Genomic DNA, 20188 nt, shown 5'->3' on the forward strand with positions numbered 1-20188 from the left:
GGATCTTTTCTTCCAGAGAATCCCCAGCTCATGCATAGTATGACGCAAAACATAGCTGCTTCCTACAATCCACAAGAAGAAACTACTCACAATGCTGGTGTTACTACAATTCGTGTTTCCTCATCWGATRCGGTTCCCTCAGCRTCTCTTCACCGCTCTGCACCGCCCAGGTGGCAAAATACACGGTTGCTTGTTCARCGTATAYATCTAGATATATAACCATATTATATATACTCATGCAGACACATATATAAAGTGAAATTATCTGCCAATGGAATAATATTGGAATGATAATATTTTACGGAATTATTCATTTAGTACAAGCTCCTATATTTTGCTGACAAGTTATTTGCAAGATAGTTTTTATATTATTTCTGATGTACTAAAATATATGCACTAGAAACTAAACCAAAATTATTTGTGTTTTTTTAATTTTGTTTATATATTTTGTTTCTCGTGGGACTTTTCTGCCAGACACTTGGACATCTTCATTGTGTTCTGTGACTCAATGCTAATATAACCTAGCTAGCTAGCCAGCTAACAAACAGCTAGCACTCATTTATTCAGAACGTAAATAGCCATGTGAGTGGGTCTCATGCCGCCCGCTGATGAGATGTCGTCCTGGGTAGTTGCCAAGGCYGGCTATATCAGACACTGCCACTGTTCAAAACTGCACATAATAAACACAATTTTCTTTATTCAAAGGATAAAAACAAAAACACTGGTTGAGCAAAATATGTTTCAATATGCCTCAAGTGTTTTTAGTTTGAATACTTTTTTAACGCTGTGTCCCATAACACTTTCTGCTAGGGCAAACTACAAACTTACAGTGCAAAGTTAGTAGTTATGATCTGATTCTATAGTAGTTATTTACAATGTTGCTTATTCGCCATAAGAAAGACGCATAAAAGATTAAACTGTTATATTTAAACCGTCGAATAATCACACTTCACACTTTCTCACATCAGTTTTGTTTACTGTAAACTCCCCAAGAATAAATATGTAGAAAAGTTACTGGGAAATGGCACAGCAGTGTAATGGTATGGCTGCTGTTTGGGACATTTTGGTTGTAAAAAACAAACAAACAAACAAACTTTTCCTGGTTGTTCCTCTTTCCGAGGGTTCTTCAATAGCAAGTCATTGGCAAGTCAAAAGTCTGTACAGGATGTTTGCATGTATAGTATTTGACTGAATTCCCAAACTCGGACAACATAGCTCAGAGGCATTTTGTGCACACTTTGTTTTTCTTTTCTTTTCTTTTTTTCATGTAAAAGTGAATGTTTTTACAGGTTTGAGGATTGTGAAATACACTTACTGAGACCTAAAAGAGGAACTTTGCTTAGCAAGTGTGGTTACTTAAAATAAAACATTACTTCTGCTCGGTACGGGAAGACTTGGCATTTCTGCAGCATGTATTGTGTGGACACAATATTTTTTTATTTTCGCGTAACAGCGGGCTAAGAATARCGCGGCCTCACTAGTTCTGTCTCTCTTCTCTCCAGAGTGACTCATACCGCAGCTACCTGGTGCGCGAGGACCTTGTGGTCACCGAGCGCATCGAGGACGTCAAGCCGCTGGGTTTCTACATCCGCAGGCTGTGTGACGGAAAGGAAACTTACAGAATGCAGCGCCGGTCCAACCTGCCAGGTACGGACGACGAGCGCTGCAGGTTCACTGCAGAAAGCACAAATGTCCAACCACTCAATCCGACTGAGGTTCATAAGGTGTCGCTATAAAGAGATGAATAAATTAAAACGAGCTCAAGAATTCCCATTTGCATGATTTGTTGTTTTTCTCTTTCTACCAAAAACTGGACGATAAAAATCTTCAGTCTGACTCTTTGGTCTCAACTGGACACTTTTTTTGAAGGACAGCTTTGTTTACACTCTTTCTGATTCATTTTATTTGTCGTTTCTGTTGTTTTGTTTATTTCTTTTCAACATTTAAAACGTCTTCCAGTTCCGCTGTCAAATGTCAATCAGAATTGACGCGATCACGTCAATTCAGAATGCGATCATGCGATTACCATTATTTTACTTGAAAATGCTCTCAAAACAACAATATTATCGTTTATCGCGATAACTCCTGACTGCTCTAAWGTCTGTACAAGAACCTCGACTTTATTTGGCATTCAAATAGAAGAACTGAAAAAATGTATTGGAAAACCAGAGGTATAATATTGTCTTTGAGGTTTTCGAGTCATGCTCGGCTGTGTTTTTTTTTTTTTTTTTTTCCCCCCAAGCCACGCAGCATACTTGTTTTAGCAACAGGAACATTTTATGGGGTTCCCCCTGCTTCATGCTGTGAAGCCGACCTGAACAGCTCCTTTCAGCCAAAGAGGAAGCTGGACGCCAGAGCACGGTGTTTTGTTTTTACTGACGACCGAAACGACAAATAAAATATCAAAACTCCAGCGGGTGTAAACATAAGACTCCCTCAAGTCAGTTCTGGAACCATTTCAGACTCGTAGAGGAAGCGAACACGTCTAGTCATTGATTGATCGTTAACTGGAGCGCAGACACAGGCTCTAAAAATGTCCGTTTGCTGAAAGAACAACGCAGTCTGAGCAGTAATTAGGTCAAAGCTGAACAGAAAATATAAACATTTTGAATTTAATTTTAAAAACCTGGTTTGTCTATAAACCTGTCCTACCCAGAACTCCTCATGTTGCATTTTTAACTTCACCTGGTTCAAATTTTGTTTAAAAAAAAGTTCTATTGGACACCTTTTACTCCGATTATTAATCCAAAATAAATAAATCAACAAACTAGTAGACAGTATCGTTTAGCAGCAGATGCAACCTTTGCTACAAACCTTCACTGCATTTTAGGCAATACATTTATTTTTATTTTTATTAAAAGTAGTTTAATTATTTGCTCATTTGCTTCATTTCTAATATCGTGTAAAGAAAAAAAAGAGGCTTAAGTGGCTAATTGAAAAAAAACATTTGTGGAATGTGCTGACTTTTTTTATTCAATTAACCGATTAATCATCAGAATACTCATTAGAATAATCGATTACTAAAATAATCTGTGGAAAGAGGAAAATACCTTTCCTCACAGCTGCCTACTTAGCATAATTAACTTTAAAAAAAAAGTCTGACTTGATGTTTTTTGTTTTTTTTTTTTTGTCAGGCGGAAACATCCAGAAGCGCTCCGCCGACGACTGCTTCACCATCCGCCACTTTGAGAACAAGTTTGTGACGGAGACCCGCATCTGCAAGGCCTGATGAGGAAACGGAGAGAGAGAGAGAGAGAGACGGAGAGAGAGAGCGAACGGGCGAGCCGGGGTGACGGAGGGAGTTGATGAACGACAGCGACAGGAAGCACAACTTTCAGCAGAAAGCTACTTTTGTACAAAATCGTTTCGCCTCCCTTTGCTTCCCAGCTTGTGTCGAGTGAGTTTAGGTTCCAGAGCCGCCGCCGCTGTACGTACGCCTCACCTGCATCAGTCCGCACCACCTGCTGTTTGTTGTTACCTTAGACGCACTAAGTTTCATTTGCTCCGTTAGAATCCGTTTCGTTCGCCGTGGCTTCCTGCAGACCCGCCGTATCGATGTTCTTGTATCCCACATGCGAGTTTTACAGCCTGCTTGATATTCCCGTCGTTCCCAGCAGGTGTGCGACGCCTCTCGTGTTTCCTGTCGCCCCCCTTTCCCAGAGCAGCTTTGGCAGCGCGCCGTAACGCTGACACGCACGTTTGAACTCACAGTCGTCGTCTTACCATCATGGTCGACAACATGGACGAACATCTGACAGCTGCCACTCCTCACTTTTTGTAGATATTTCCCAGAGTGCCCTGCTGCTGCCGGGACTCCTTTGTCCTGCTGTGTTATGATTTAGTGTAAATGACGATGAACTATTTGGGTTTTTGTGTTTGTGTAGAGACATTTCTAGATGTTAGCTAGTGAAGACCATAAGCTAAACCGGCGGGACCAAGCTAAAGGGAAACGTTGCGTGTTATTTTGAAGGTGAGAAACGTTTATTTGATCGCCTGCTTTGGTTTGTGAATCTGTTCGTGTATTTCATTTTAACCTGAACAAAAAAAATAAAAAGAAGAAAAAAAAGCAGATGTAATGCGTCGATATTATAGTTGGTGGCATTGAAGTTTTACATTTTTCACTGGAAAACTTATACTTGCTTAGATTTACTTACACGAAACTGTTATGGTTGAGTTTGGAAATCCCTTGAGAAATGAAAAGAAAAAGGAAAAATGTGAAAAATAATATTTTTGAAATGGCTTTGTGCCAAAAAGCATAAAAAGGGGGAACAAAAGGGAAACGTTGCGAGTTGTTTTAGTGGTTTGTTCTGTGAATCCCACACAGGAAGACAATCAGTAGGAAGTTCTGTAGGCTAGTAACGACGGGCTGCTCCAACCCAACTCCTGTGGAATAAAACAAAACAACTTTGTGTGACACTACTGAACTGAATTTCATTTTTGTTGTTGAATAAAGTTGCTTTTCTTAACCTGCTTAAAAACAAAACTTTCCTGTGTGGTTATTGCTACTTCATGTATCACTGCAATTGTGCTTTTTTTTGCTCTACAATCTAGAATTACTGTATTGGGTCAGAAATATAAATTTGTTGTGACTTTGACGCTGCAAAAACACAAGATCTGTCCCAAGTATTTTTTGGTCTAGTTTCTTGATCCATCCATCCATTTTCTCTCCATCCAGTGTCCCTTAGTGGGGTCGGGAGGGTTGCTGGTGCCYATCTCCAGCTAGCGAGAGACGGGGTTCACCCTGGACAGGTCGCCAGTCTGTCGCAGGGCAACACAGAGACACACAGCCATGCACACACACCTAGGGGCAATTTAGAGAGGCCAATTAACCTGACAGTCATGTTTTTGGACTGTGGGAGGAAACTGGAGTACCCGGAGAAAACCCACGCATGCACAGGGAGAACATGCAAACTCCATGCAGAAAGACCGGGGCTGGGAATCGAACCCAGAACCTTCTTGCTGCAAGGCAACAGCTCTACCAACTGCGCCACTGTGCAGCCCTAGTTTCTAGATATTGGAGATTTTTTTTTTCCTAAATACTGATTTAAAAAATATATTTCACTTATAAGAAAATTTCCCATGTTGGAAGTGAAATAATCAGCCGGTCGAACTAGTTTTATAAATATTAAGGACTTATTGGCTACTCGTAAGTTAGTTGTGTTTTATTTCAAGAGTATTAACATGTTTGCAATAAAAACTAGACAAAAATACATTTTGTTTTTTGCAGGGGCTTAGTCTGGTTTGTGTCAAGAAACTAGCCAATCAAAATAAAGAGTTATTAAATATCCAGCAGCTTGCTGAATGTGTACAATCATCTAAATATTAGTTATCATCTATATATTTGACTGCATGGATAATTTGAGTGTAAACCCACAATGAACAGACACTTGTCTGCCCAGTTCTTGTTTTTGAAATGCTAATTTTAGCCAACTTGCTGCTTTTAGAAATCATTTCTCTGAGAACTTTTTTTTGTTTTTTTTTTTATAAGAGAATGTCAGAACAAGGACCAACCAAATAAAAAATAAATCATGTTTTAATTACATACAAATAGAGTAAGGGCTTCACATTTCAGATGTATATTTTCTTATATTCACAAATAATTTAAATTTTCACCAAAGGAATGCTCACATTTTATTTGGAGGATTAGTGGTTGTAAGGACGCCGCCTTCCTGAGCGACGGCTACGGTAACCCGGAATGGACACAAATCAGCACTTTTACTACACATTTGGCAAAAAAAAATTAAAACCAAAACAACACGTCGGCTTGTGACTTAGGAAAGTGCGCCAAAAGTCCAGTCAAAACGGCTTTTTTCACGCCGTTGTAAGAGTGACTTATGACCGCTGGATATTGTGGCGTTTATTCAGCTCACTGAATGGTGGTTTTTACGTGTGACGGCGATCAAGCAGTTTGTGACGACCCAAATGTTCAGAATTCAGAAGGTTTTCACTGAATTTTCGTCGTATTTTACAGCGACCTGCATTTTATTTTATTTTTTCCAAATGTGTAGCAAAAGCAGCGATTTGTGACACGTGTGGCTTTCCAAAGCCTAGTTTGTCTCTATGTTCCCTGAGGCAGTTAAGCAGGACAGCCGTCTGCTCAAACTAAAATTGTCCGGTATCTCGGGCTTGCTTAGCCGCTTCCTGAATTCATCGCTTGTGAAGTAGTACATGATCGGGTCGACGGCGCAGTTAAGGCTGGCGAGGCAGAGCGTTATGATGTGACTCCTCCGAATCGTGTTTCCGGTGGCGCAGTCCTTCAAAGTCTCAGCTTTCACCAGGAAGTCCAGCGGCAAGGTGATGTGATACGGTGCAAAGCACAGCAAGAAGACTACGGTGCAGCACAGCACCATCTTCAGAGCCTTCCGCTTCTCCCCAAAGTCATGAATGCCCTCCATCGTCACCGTTTTGAGGCTTAAAACTGTCAAAATTGAACATGACACCACAACGACGAGGGGGATGATGAAGCCCATTAGTTCTGCGAATGTCATCAGGACTGTGGCAAATAAAACACTGATTTTTTTCGTAGGCAGCTCTGCGAAACACACCGCTTGCTTCTCTGACTCGCTCCGTAAGAAGGGGAAAGCTATGCAGGTCACGCAGACAAACAGCCAGCCGAACATGCTTATCAACATGTCTCCTTTCTGCTTCATCTTGTACTTCAGCGGGTTCACGGTGAGCTGGCAGCGACGCACACTGATGCACACCAGGAAGTAGATGGAGGCGTACATGTTGACGTACTTGAGATAGAAGCTAAATAAGCAGAGAGGGTGACCGAAGGGCCAGTTGTTGTTCAAGTAGTAGTAGATCCGCAGAGGCAGCGACAGCACCTGGGGACGGAGGCAAAGTGTTCAGGAGTGAGCAGAAAATCACATCGACTATGAATGTGCTTAGAAAGATTCTTTGTTAAAGGGGCAGCATCATGTGTTTTCCAGCCACATAGAATCAATTTACAGCACAATCAAGTAACTATGTTACCTTCAGTTGTTATCAAAGATGACTTCAAAGAAATTTTACTTCATAATTTAACGCCTTCCCGGCCCCATTAGGGTCAAGGGTGTACAGAAAATGGATGGATGGAATTTAACACCTTGAAATTGGGCCTCTGTCTCTTTAAGAAGCTCCTGCTCTTTCTGAAACTCCACCTTCAGGAAGTCATCACAATATGGCTCCTCTATTAACCCCTTATCATTGTAGATCCAAAATTTCAAGAGGGATTGTCCTTGTTAAATGAAACCCAGCCGGTTTGTTGCTTATTTTGAGCTCGACTGAAGAAAACTGAAAAATTATTGTGCCAGATCGTCCTTCATTTAAAAACACACAAGTGTTTTAAAAAAGTAAATAAAAGTAGATTTTGGTGTTCTTTAGACTACAAGTGAATTTATCATAAAATCAAAATCAAAGCAGAAAGCTTGGAGGAGACGATCGTGTTGTGTTGTTTTTGTTTCTGAAAATGAAGACACTGCAGACTGTGCATCTTTACAGCCKGAAACTTCAACCTCATCACAGCCCAGTTCATTAATTTAACCAGAATTCAGATATCTCCACCCCAGCTGATGATCTCACTTGATTACGAGTCACCAAAACAAAGTCACACATGCTAACATTTTTGTTGGACTGCATTTAACTTTGACTCACACATCCGCAGTGATATTGCTTTAATGCGCTTCTGCAATGTCACAAGACATATTTCCATCCCATTTTTTTTTCACGACTTAAGCCCAATGAATCCTGGCATTGTTGTCTTGGAATATGCTTTTCCTGGAAGAAAAACATTTGTTGGTGGAGCAGCCTGGTTGTTCGGTACATTCCAGAAGTTATCTGACCTYCTCCTTTGGSTACATAATGTTGTTGGACCGAATGCAGCAACCCCACTACCCTAACCCACTGGCTTGTACATCAGACAATAAGCATCTTGAACTGAACAGAGCAAACCTGGACCACACGACCTTGTTTCATCGCTCCAGACTTCAATGCTCCTTTGCAAACTGAAGTCCTTTTTCTCAGGTTTGCTTCACGGATGAATGTTTTTCTTACGGCTACACCGTTGAGTTGAGTTCCCTTCTCATTGTGGAGGTGCTCTCTAAACATAACCCCCAAGTTCTACGGTTGTTTTCCTTCCACTGGACGTCCCGCCAATCATCCAGGGTTTCTTTCCAACCACATTATCTTCCTCCAAGACGATGGTTCCCGACTATCATTCCAGTTGTTCTTGGACGGGTCTCAGCCCAATTTCAGCCGCTTCTACAATTTCCTGAGACGTTTTCTCTGCTTGCTGCCAATGATTTGACCTTTTTTAGCCAGACTAACAATTCTTCCACCTATAGGGACTGTGTGTTTCAGCGTCACAGGAAATGGGAAACTACTCTTGGCATCAGTTGGGATTAGATAACTTCTTGCCAGCTTAAGTATAATCCCCCATGCGGCGATTATGTAATAGGAGGTTTCTGCTTATTTGCTTAGTTAATTCCAGGTGGTAACTATTTTTGGCCAGGCAGTGTGTAACTGTTCTTTCTCGTTGTGCTGCACTGTGCAGGTTATTTCAGCTGATTTTAACTCTGCCTGGATGGCATATTGAAAATTTGAATCAGGAATTTATCAGCTGCAGATGTTAGCAGCGGTTTTTACAACATCTGTTAAGTTTTAGTAATGGTTAATGCTCTGGTTTCTGTGTTGAGTTCAGTTGTGCTGAAAAGTCAGAATCTGCAGACATTTCATAATTTATTCATATCTGTGAGTTAAGGGACAGTCAATCAAGTCGGTTCGACATAATTATTTTTTATATCAAAGGGAAAGGGTCCTTAGAGTTTTTTGCTCCATGTTTTCAGCAACATAATGTTTGTGAACATTTGTAAAATCGGCACTACACTTTAGCACAACTGCTTACTTTTCTGCTTTGAAGTTAAAACGTGTTTTGTAAAATTACATAACCTCTTTTTTGCAGATGATTCTTCTTTAAAATGCCGGTTAAAAAGCGCAGTTTTATGGCAGCCAATAAATCTTATTCCATCTTTCCCCCCAAAAACAAAGCTGAAGTCAAAGACCTCGACGTAACCCTGAGAACGTGATAAATAGGGTGATGTCACTGACATACGGCGCTCACAGCCGCTGTTGCAATAGGTGCATGCAGAGGAGGCATTGTGATTTCATTTGCCTGCTATGTTGTCAAAAAAATTGTTAGCGCTTTGCATGTTTTGCATTGCCATAGTAGTAAAATTTAACAGACTGTTGTGGATTTATGAGACAGGCCAACACTTGTAAGCTTGCGAAAGCAACTGTTTGCATTTTACTAAGGGGTACCCGAATAAAAGGAGCTGAAAACATAAGCACACTTTTCCCATCTTTCAGATATTGAATTTGTAAAAGATTACTCAGAATCCCTTTAATTCCCATGGGTTGGTCTGTCACAGAAAAATCCCCAATGAAACACATTAAAGTTTGATGTTGCCTAAATGTGATAAAGGGGGAGTAAGACTGCTTTTCCAAGACTCTATATCTGGAGAGATGATGAATAAGATATGAATGTAAAAGCTCCGCAATCAAATTCTGAGTGAGTCCCGCTCCGTTTTGTTTCACAATAATTCAGTTTTAAGTGTTTGTTAAAGCAATTCAGCTTCATTTCAGCTCCTTTATCTGCTCTGAGCACTTAGGACAGAAAGTAGCACTTTAAAAGCTGCCAGCTAATGCWGCACAGCCACTCACAATCTGCTTTCATCCAAAACCCACAACACAATAGATAACTCCATTAAGAACGCTTTATTCTGAAATACGTCCAGAATATTCTGCTCCTAATCGTTTTCCTCCTTGGGTTTTATGCTTAGGGCCAACAATAATCACCACTTTTTAGTTTGTTTCTAAAAGGCTGAGCTAACATCAGTTCATAATTRCTTCAGCTTAGGATTGCTAATGTGTAGAAGTGTCAATTTTAACAAAGTTAGCTCTTTCATTAGTTARTATGTTAATCGATCTACTCATTTTGTCCCATGTTGGTAACAGTAGTTGTGTTTCCATTACTGATGTGGGCAAAGCTTTGTCAATATTCCACTAATGTCGAAAAAACACAATCTCAGAAATGAGGCGTTTCCATTAAACCAGAAACACTTTTGAAATCACATGTATTCRCGCTGTAAGTCTTTAAAAACATGCTGCGCCATGACCCTCTAACTACTTCCTGTCGTCGTCGTCTTCATGGCTATGTCTGGTTGTTGATCATGTGACTCGTGTGACGCGAAAAAAAGTGTTTTTCWATTGCAGTTTTGCTAAATAAACCAATTACGATACGGCCCAAAAGACACCGCCTCATCCAAAACATTTGGACAAAGAATAAGAGTTTTCTCAAAATTGCCCTGTTTCCGCTTAAATGGTCAACGTAAACTTTAGGTTATAAGGACATAATCAGAAGATTAGTTTACATTTTCATTTGGCAGTGGTATGAAGAGTTTTGATCTTAAATCATTATCTATTTCTCGTTCTTGCTCTTAGATGATGTTCTAAGCTGTTCTTAATCGTTGAAATAGGTCTGAACTGTATGATCTGTACTGTACATTCACGTCTTCTATCTAGATATCTTATATATCTTATAATATCACATAAATAAGATTGGCAAAGGTCTTGTTGACTATCCTCATGGGTACAGAGTTAAATGTTATCCACTACACGCAGGTAGATGATGTGAACAGAGGAAAGGAGGAAGTCAGGAGAGGGRCGTTGTTACCTGAAGCAGATCGGCCACAGCGAGGTTCATCATGAACACCACAGCCCTCTTGGTTTCCCGTCTGTAGATCCTAAACACCCACAGCGCCAGGACGTTACCCAGCAAGCCCGGTGCCAAGATAATGCTGTACACCACAGCGTAAACTTGGTGCTGGTACACACGCAGAGTATCATCCCCAGAGCAGTTGGTACGGTCTGGGGCATACCAACTGCCCCAGGTCGCAGAGCTGTTATTCATCTTAAAGATACGAGGACGTCTGCAGGAGGCTGGTATCAGAAAAGCTGTCTTTGGTTTGTTGAACGTTCAATCCAGGCTCCCATGCCGTCTGTTGTGGCGAAAGGAGTCAAAGCAGTGAGCCGTATTCCCGAGAACTTCTCAGCGGCTTTACAGACGAGAGGAACGACGACTTCAGGGGAGCCTCGTGTCCAACGCTGATAGTTTGCAGGTCTTCGGGTCAGTAGAGGATAGTCTGACGAAAGAGACGAGAGTGAGTGGATTGAAAGGTGACAAGTCTAAAATCTAACTAAGGATCTTGGTTGTGCTGTCGCCAAAGCAGAAACATAGTTTGCCTCCGCCTGGGGTTTATAGATGGCCTTGTGTCCTAGAGAGCATGTAAAGTGAACTCGACTGTCTGGGAACAGAGTCATAAGTTTGTTGAAACAGTTGAACTGGTCCTGCCCCTCAACATACACTGATAGATGAAACACGSTTAATGTTTCGGTATCGGCCTCGATTGGCCACAGGATTTGCATGCAGCCATGCTGGCCATCCGTTGTGAGAAAGAGCTCTTTCAGTGATCAAACACTGATGTCACTGTCATACATACTGAAGTTTTCCTTGAATTCCTAACATCTGTTCATCCTGAGAAAGTCCTTTATCAGGGTCCTGTCCAGTAAGTGAAGGCAAACTCAAAGAGACGTAGATGTTACATGCTCTCACACTTCTCCACTTGCACAACAACCCACCGTGAGCCTGTGTCAAGTGTCTAAGCACCAGCGAAACCAGGTTAGCTTACACAGAACAGGCGCGTGGTTAGCAGGACATGCAACGCTAACCTGAACCCGCACAGTTTGATTCGATGGGGATCTCTTCTGTGGGCAACACCCCCAACAGGCGTTCTGACACGAGAGGGGATAAAAGCAAGCGAAACTTTCAGATGACATTTCACAGAGAAGAACGGCAGATGTTTACCGCCCCTGGAAACAGTAATAACTGGCTTTCTGCACTTGTGGGTGTTGCAGTATGTGAAGTGTACAAGTTAAGCTCATTTAAACTTGATGCTCTTCACTTATTTCGTTTTCTCTCTTCATTTAAGCAGGAACCACAGTGGTCTCGGGGTTATAGGTACGTTTCTAAGCATACACTTTCTACAACTGGTTTGTTAAATTGAGCTCAGCTTACGAAAAAACAAGATCAATCACAGATAATTAATGATTTAGATATTAATCGAAAGAGAGGTGGGGAAAGGTTTTAAGGGAAAGATGGAGAGTAGAGGAGAGAAAAGTGCTTACAAAGAATTCAAGTGAACACTCTTGAAGTCTGTCTCTAAACCTTCAAGGAAGAGAAAAAACAAAACCAAGAAGCCACAACAATAAACAGCATATCTATATATATAATAACAACTATTATAACATCACTGGAATGTACATGATGCAAGTTAACACAAGCTGTATTTAGTGACAGCTGCAGTCCAACCGAGAGAGTATCTCAGGAAATTTCATTAAATATTTTAAGATTTACAATGGCAGCAACATTTAGAACAATTAGCAGTTTAATTTATAAACATGATAATAAAAATGCAAATATACTGACAGTCTTACTCTAGTCAAATGAAACTATTATTAATCCGAGGCATTAAAAACCTTTGGTTAATTCAACATCTATCACATTACAATGCATTGTCTTACACTTTTATAAGCAGGTACTAAATAAAAGTAGATTTTTTTAACTACAGAAGAACATTTTCAATGTAATAAGAAATCACTTTTTTTATCATAGTTGCATGGTTCCTCATACTGAATCCAACTACCATTTTTAAAGTCTTGCATCAATATTGCAGTGTGGCCTCATAAAATGTTAAGTATTACTTGAGAAGTATTAGCATGTTTAACTTTGCTCTGATTCGTATAAATAACCCTGGATGTAGTACTTAGATCTTTCAATGTCATATTTACCTATTAATAAATGTTCTATATCAACTTGATTGAGTGACATGAGTTTTGTCAAACTTGCTGGCAACATGTGCGTTAGCTTGTTCAATTTCTCAGGTTATCATTATTACAGAAGAGGTCAAATGTTTATAAAAGCTTGACGAGAATCTGCGTTGTTAAAAGTATGAATGAAAGAAGCTACTGCCTGTACAACAAGTATTCTCCTTTAAGTTCTGCAAAGAGACTTGGATTTAACCTGAGGAGACATTTATTTATTTTACATAAGGTTTATTGTGTGGGGATCAAACAGCAGCATTTTGTATATGAAATTTTCAGCATGGATACAGTGAACATCTGTTGTCCTGAATGCAGCTGGAAGGGACTGGTGCATGAGGACCGGATCTCCTGTGAGTGTGTTGGAGTAGAGAAAAGGCCTACATACTTTCACTGTAGTCTTCAAAAATCACACCAGGAAAAAAACACTACACTTGTTAGTTGCTACTTAAAAAAAAAAAAAAAAAAAAAGGGGAAGAGAAAACCCAAAACACGTCTTAAATTTGGCAATAAATTTGGTAAGTTGGCAACATATGGCAGAAACTAATCAAAAATACACTAACATCACACTTCATTCTTGTATTATTTCTTACTACAATAAATAGTAAACATTGCATCACCTGTGAGTAAAAAAAAAAAAACTGTACATAGCTGTAATTAAAAGCTAGTACTGTGCAGTGAATAGAGTATATATACTTTTTTGGTTTAGCTGACAAACTGCTGCTTTCTGCTGTGTTTGCTCAAGCCACCAGCACACTGAAAAGAAAAAAAACCCTCCAAGGTACAAGATCCCACGCAGCAAGATGGAAGAGTAAAACATCCCCTGGAAACGGCCTCTGGTTCATTCGCCTAGTTTTACTGCTGCAGCTGGCTTCCTGATTACTTATGTTCATGAGGTCTCTGTGGAAGTTTCCGTGCTTGGAGTCGGCCTCTTTCAAAAATTAGCTGAACAAGTTTGAGGGGGTGTAAAATGACTAATAGGGTGAGCCAAGAGAATAAACAAAACCTCTGCTGGCCCAGATTTTTGAAGTGCTTTTTTGGGGGGGAAGGGGGTGATGCAGTAGAGAGGGAGAGGATTATAGTTAGAGATACAATGTGTTTTTTAGGGTTTCATTGTTTAGAAGAATTTAAAGAAGTGTCTCAGTTCACTTTCTGGCTGGTAAGATGTCTAAAGAGGTAAAGGGGTGTGAAACCATGATCTTTTTGCCACATGTGCCACTAAAAAAGCTTTAATATCAAATCAAAACAGAATTGCACAATAAAAGGTAAGTAAAGATTTAACTTGATCAGTTATTAGAGCAAGAAAAATAAATACAAAATCTTTAAAGTATTTAACATAAACAAATTTAAGGTGGCATTTTCATTAATTCTCAAAATTGGAGACAGTTAAGTCCAAAACTATTCATACTCCTGCCAGATTTATATCTAATATTATTTTCATTCAGTCAAGTTGTACAAGTGGTATAATTTAGCAACAAACAAACAAAAATTAGATCCTTTTTAATATTCAAGTGGGAGGAAAAAAAATCTCAACTGACGTCAAAGTAATCAAACCGTTCTTTTAACCGTTTTCTACCAAATCAAAATGGCGCCGGGTGTCATGGTTTCCCGTCTCTCACTCTCTCGGTCCTGTATTGTGTTCAGGTGTCTCTACGAGTGATAAATACCCGCTCGCTGCCGGTGTGTGAGCGACGAACTCTTCTTAACGTCCGTGACTCGCTGCTGACGCTTCCTTTGCGCCGGACAGCGATTTGGAGGATCCCCACACCGCCCCTGGCGTCGGTACCTGAGGACCCGTGTCGTCGCGCCCCAGCTTGGATTCTTTCGAAACGGAAACCCTGGACAAGTAAGTGGTCACGTGCGGAGGCCAGCGCTCTGGAAAGCGTGCGCGGATCAGATCTTAGACGTCCTCAAACAGCGTTGCCTCCTTCCTTTTTAACAGACGTCATCGGCTGAGTTGCCGTTGAATTGTTGGTAACCTAGGCAACGGGACTTGGCGTTCTTAAACGCAAGGTTGATATCTAGCAAAAAACCTAACGAGCTGCGGACTAATTTGATACTTATCAGCTGACCTCATTCTAATCATAGTGGTTTATCACCCAGCTAAATATAGTGATATTTTTAATTTCCGAATTTTCAGTTCTGTCATTGCTCATAATGACAGTTTAATAGTTGGGGATTTTTATGTTCACTTGTTGTGAGAATAAACCAGCCAACATGTAAGGGACACCTCATAATAATAATAATAATAATAATAATAATAATAATAATAATAATAATCAATTTAATTTATAATGCACTTTCCATTAATAAAAATCTCAAAGTGCTACATGGTGCAGCTAAAAACAAATAAAATCAACAATCAAAAACAATAAAAAAAAGAAAAAAGTCATTTAAAAGTGGAGTAGGCTTGTCTAAAAAGAAAAGTTTTCAAGCCAGTTTTAAAATCGGACAATAATTGCGGGGCCCTCAAATAGTCCGGGAGAGAGTTCCATAGACGAGGAGCAGCCACAGCAAATGCTCGATCACCCATAGTCCTTAGTTTTGATCGAGGAAGGTGGAGAAGATTACAGGCCTGGGATCATAAGGGTCTAGAAGTTGAATGTGAAATAAGGAGGTCCTTCAAGTAATCCGGTGAGGTTCCATATAGACAGTGATGGGTGACAAGTGCAATTTTATACTGAATCCTATAAGTTACGGGAAACCAGTGAAGCTCGTAAAGAGTAGGTGTGATGTGATCAAATTTACGAGCTCTCACTAGGATCCTGGCAGCAATGTTTTGAATGTATTGAAGCCTCTGAAGGTGTTTTCTGTGGACTCCAATGAACAGCGAGTTACAGTAGTCGAGCCTGGAGGAGTCAAAGGCCACTTGGGTATCCGATACGTATCCGATTCAAATGTGGCCTAACGAATGAAAATGATCTGAGCGTCACTGACACTCGACGAACGTCACTATTCTGCGTTCTGATGTGTATGGAGGACCAAAACTGACATAATTAAAAATAAATGCAGAAATTTTAATTTTTTCATTTTTCCTTTCCCATAAACGTGTTTTAGTAAAGAAATGAAAATTTGTTCTTTTGTCTTTTCCTTACACATGCGTTTTCGTCAAAAAAAATGTGTTTATTTTGTTTTTCCTTTTCCTAACATATGCGTTTTTGTCAAGAAATGTTTTTTTTTTTTTGCGTTTTCCATAAACATGCATTTTCATCAGGAAATGTATATTATTTTGTTTTGTCTTTTCCTTGTAAGCATTTGTTCTTTTGCCGTTGCTTTGTCTCCTTTTTCTACTTTTCCTTGTGCTTGTGTTGTCATCAAGAAATGTTAAATGCAAATGATGTTTGTTTTTGTCAGAGGTATGGTGTGTTTGCACCGCGCATTAATTAATATTCCGATTGTGTGTATGTTTTCAAATGTTGGTAAACTGGCACAGCAGACCATCCTGTGGGAGTTCCTGCAGGCCTCTGTCTCAGTGCTCGCCTTCACGGATCACCAGCTCACAATTTGAGGATGTCAAAATTGTGACATCCTCACAATTTTGACATCCTCATATGTGGATCCTCATATATGTGCCATATATGGCACATATATGTGTCATATATGTGCCATATATGGCACATATGTTCATCAGGGAACATATGTGCCATAAGCTGTCAACAGATACTCTATTTGAGCCATTTCAGTTGGGTTTTAGGTCAAACCACTCCACAGGAATGGCTTTAATCAAAGTATTAAATGATCTCTTGGTGAATGGAAATGTTCTCTCATGGTTGGGATCTTAATTTGTCCTGGAGATCTTAGAATGTTAGCTTCAAAAATGAGCTCTCTGTTCCCCGTGCTGTGAGGCATGGCGTCCCTCAAGGATCTGTGCTTGGCCCAATTGCTATTTTCTCCCCATCTTCTTCCTCTCTGTCTTCTTTTGCGTTCGTTTAGCATGACTTTTCACTGCTATGCTGATGATCTGCAGCTATGTGAGAGGCCTTGCTACTCAGAACTGGAGCATAATTACCATCTATATAGACAATTTTATTTGCAGGTTTTCCCACAAGTGGTCTGGCCCCATAGTGGTGAAATACAGGCAGACTGAGCTTTGACTTTTAAATCCCTCCAGGGTGCCAAGCAAATCCTCTCAGGCAACATATTTCCTGACTCCCCCCTCCTCACTTTATGAACTCAGATTTGATCTGGAGATCTTTTATTCCACCTAAGATCGGTCTTAGGTATCCGTTGTGTTGCACATTGACGTTCACGTTCTAAACATCCTTCTTCGACCTATTTTTGTGTATCTGATTTTTGGTAATTGGACCGAATATGAGACCACGTTCATACAGCAGGTCTTGATTCTCAATTTAGATTTTTTTGCCGAAATCCAATTTATTTTGTAATTTTTTTCCTGGTCATTTATGCTACTGATTAAACTCGACCTCACTGAGATTTCTGTGTGAACGATTTCAAGCGACCCCGCATGCGCTTCAGAGAAACGTTGATGTCACGCAGGAACACATTGTTTATGGAAGTAATAATGGATGGATGGAGCCGTTTGTGGATGGATTTTAAAGTTTATTCAGCATTTGCAGCTTACAGTGTTATTACAGGATTATAACAGGAGTGTAGCTAATAAAAAGAAAGCAATTCCTTTTTCTGGAGGACTAACAAATTTTGTAGAGAAGCCCGTTTGGATGAGTAGTCAGAGCCAAGAGTGGCAGGATGATGCGCTTTAGTGTTACAAACTCCTTTCATAAGTTCATAATCATTATTTTCAGCCATTGTTTACGTCCCGATTCACCACAACTGGCCCTTTTTCTGGTGTAAAATGATGAGGTGTGTCTCACATCGATGATGTAAAAGTCGGATAAAATGCGCCGTGGCGCTTTCAAAACAACTGGATACATATTTGAATTAGTTAGACATTTGAAAGTGGCTCGAATAGGATTTATTTGGAGTGTGTAAAAATGTCAGAATTGGTCCCATTCAGACTGTGGTGAAAAGTTCAGATATAGGTCACATTTGTGCCAAAAGAAGCCATCGGCTGCTGTGTGAATATAGTAACGAAGTAACAAAGGAAAAGTTGTAAGAACTAAAAATCCATGTGCCATTTAAAATGTAACAATGAAATGAAGGTCTCTGGTCTGTTTGGATATCTGGGTGCATAAAGTCTGTCTGTCTACGTTTGGATTCAAAGAGAGAGCCCCCAATGGACTTGCAGTTCTGGGAACACATTTTATTCCACTGACCTCTGACCTTCTCATGACTTATCGTCCACTTATTCAGATTTTTACAGCTAATGTCTATCCCAGTCAACTTGAAGTAGCTGTTACTGTAACTCAACTGGCTTTCATTTCCTCTTTGAGTTTTGCTATGAATTTGAACGTCAAAACCGGCGACGGGTGGCAGCCTCTGGCTAATGTATCGTGACGAAACCGTGCTCGTCTCTATGTGACAGTTATTGCTTTTATTTAGAGACAGGGTTTCAAACGGAGAGCTGTGTGTCAAAGGTCACGTGTAAAGTAGAAGACGATAAATACCTTGGGCTGAAGCGTTTCAGTTCAGAGATCTTGCCGATGGAAACATCAATTTCATCAGCTGTGATTCACGTCTCTGTGGGCGGCTTTGGGGGTTACACCTTTTCCATGCAGTCATGATCAGCGGCGTCAAATAAAGAGTAAGGGAACCCGGGTCTTTCCACGTGTGAGCTGTACGAAACGGACAAAACGTGACAGCCCTCATGAAGCACACTCCCGACTGGACACAGAGCAACACAGGCACCCTGTTGCTGACACACTCAACAGAGCAGGCGTTCCTCACTTTGGAGAAACATGCGAGATCCCTCACGAGACGTGACTCCACGCTCAAGGCATCCGGCTCTTACACACAACTCATTTCTTTTTGCCTCTAGAAACACAACGAAAAGAACATCTATGGTCATTCTCACCTCTCTCTCCTCAAACTTTTACGCCATCTCAGCATCAGAAAGCAGAATGGTGAAGCATCAACTCCTTTGTCGCTCTCTCCGTCCGTCCCCCAACGTGCCAACCCCACCTGTTTTCTCACCTAAGTTTCAGAAACACTTTGTGCGTCTATAATTTCCTGTTATTTTCTCATTTCATCGTTGCTGTGCGTTTGCTGTCTGTCTCTATCTGTCTCCAGGATGAAATGGGGATTTTAGCACACACACACTGGGCTTCCTGTGTAGTGAGAAGAGGAGTGGCTTGCGTTTTTTCATTTTTTTTTTTTCTGCTAACACTACTAGTTCTGCTATTGTGTTCTTTGAAAGGAGTTTTGTGTGGATCGTGCTCACTCACACTTATGCCTGGATCCTTTCAGCACCTCAAAAAGGGCAAACTTAAAAATCTTATTTCAGAAATGTTATAAAGCGTTATTTTAGGAGTCTGACATGTTGAAACGGATTGACAGCAGGAAGATAGGTGGTGGGTACATTATTCTGAGTTTCCCGGGGTGGGCTGAACTTATTTTGTCAGAGGCGGTTTGGCAAATTTTTTTTTTGTTTTTTAGCAGATGCATGAGAGGAGCAGGTGGGCGTGTGGGGGGGCCTAAACGGTTATCGCTTTTCAACACATCTACAGCAGCTGCCAACTTCAACCACGCTCTCTGAGAGGAAATGCAATAGAGAAAGAAAGAAACAAAGAGCTTGTTTTATTTACTTTTTTTATTTTTTTCCATTTACCAAATGTCACAAAGAAAAAGACTCAACTCAAAGCAAAAAGAAAAAAAAAACCTCACCGGCGACAAATATTAACAGACACATAAGACAAAAAGCATCGCTTGTATTTACAGTAAATTGCAATTCACTGACAAGAGGCTTCTCAGATAGCTTATCTGAAATTTCTACATCCAGCGCAGGGGATTAACAGGCCTGAAGAGAAACGTTTGAGAACTATTATGAGGAAACGTGTGGTCGTTGTTTCTTTTTCCTCCTTTCTTCTTTGTCGCAGCCTTTCAGAGCTGGGAACATTTCATCAAATCCAAACCTCACATGTCAGCGTACGTCAAACTGTCAGTGGGCAAGATTTAAAGTCTGCTTTGCTCCCAGCCGGCTGCCCTTTTTTTTTTGCATAACAGCATGTCACATCAGTTGAGTTCAGCTTAAATATTACCTGAATGAAGACAGCAGAGTCTTGCAAAAGAATTCGTACCTCAAGATGTTTTTCATACGGCCACAGACGTCAGCGTATTTATTTGTTTTAGTCGAGCGTTGATGTAAAGTGGAAGGAAAAGTATATTTTTTCAAGCAAATGTGTGAAGATTGTGTGCT

The 20188-nt window shown here is 40.4% G+C and overlaps 2 protein-coding genes across 3 annotated transcripts in view; one reads left to right on the top strand and one right to left on the bottom strand.

Annotated features, from left to right (window-relative positions):
• LOC103470939 (integral membrane protein 2A) overlaps positions 1-4416 on the top strand; it is a 14206-nt gene extending 9790 nt beyond the window's left edge. The window contains exons 5-6 of the mRNA XM_008419661.2: positions 1503-1647; positions 3135-4416. Of these exons, the coding sequence (XP_008417883.1) occupies positions 1503-1647; positions 3135-3229 (240 nt within the window). The 3' untranslated portion in view covers positions 3230-4416. The remainder of the gene's footprint in view (positions 1-1502; positions 1648-3134) is intronic.
• Positions 4417-5515: 1099 nt separating this feature from the next.
• gpr174 (G protein-coupled receptor 174) lies at positions 5516-19040 on the bottom strand. Of its 2 annotated transcripts, XM_008419663.2 has the most exons (4): positions 18848-19040; positions 18441-18608; positions 10712-11180; positions 5516-6827 (listed from the first exon to the last, which is right to left on the bottom strand). In XM_008419663.2, exons 3-4 carry the CDS (start codon positions 10946-10948, stop codon positions 6048-6050), a joined length of 1017 nt encoding a protein of 338 aa, XP_008417885.1. In that variant the 5' UTR covers positions 10949-11180; positions 18441-18608; positions 18848-19040; the 3' UTR covers positions 5516-6047. The 2 variants fall into 2 exon arrangements, with proteins under 2 accessions (XP_008417885.1, XP_008417884.1); XM_008419662.2 differs by lacking the exons at positions 18441-18608; positions 18848-19040 and adding an exon at positions 14583-14888.
• Between the last annotated feature and the right edge of the window lie 1148 nt (positions 19041-20188).

The sequence above is a fragment of the Poecilia reticulata genome, linkage group LG10, assembly GCF_000633615.1.
Source record: "Poecilia reticulata strain Guanapo linkage group LG10, Guppy_female_1.0+MT, whole genome shotgun sequence".
Classification (NCBI taxonomy): Eukaryota; Metazoa; Chordata; class Actinopteri; order Cyprinodontiformes; family Poeciliidae; genus Poecilia; species Poecilia reticulata.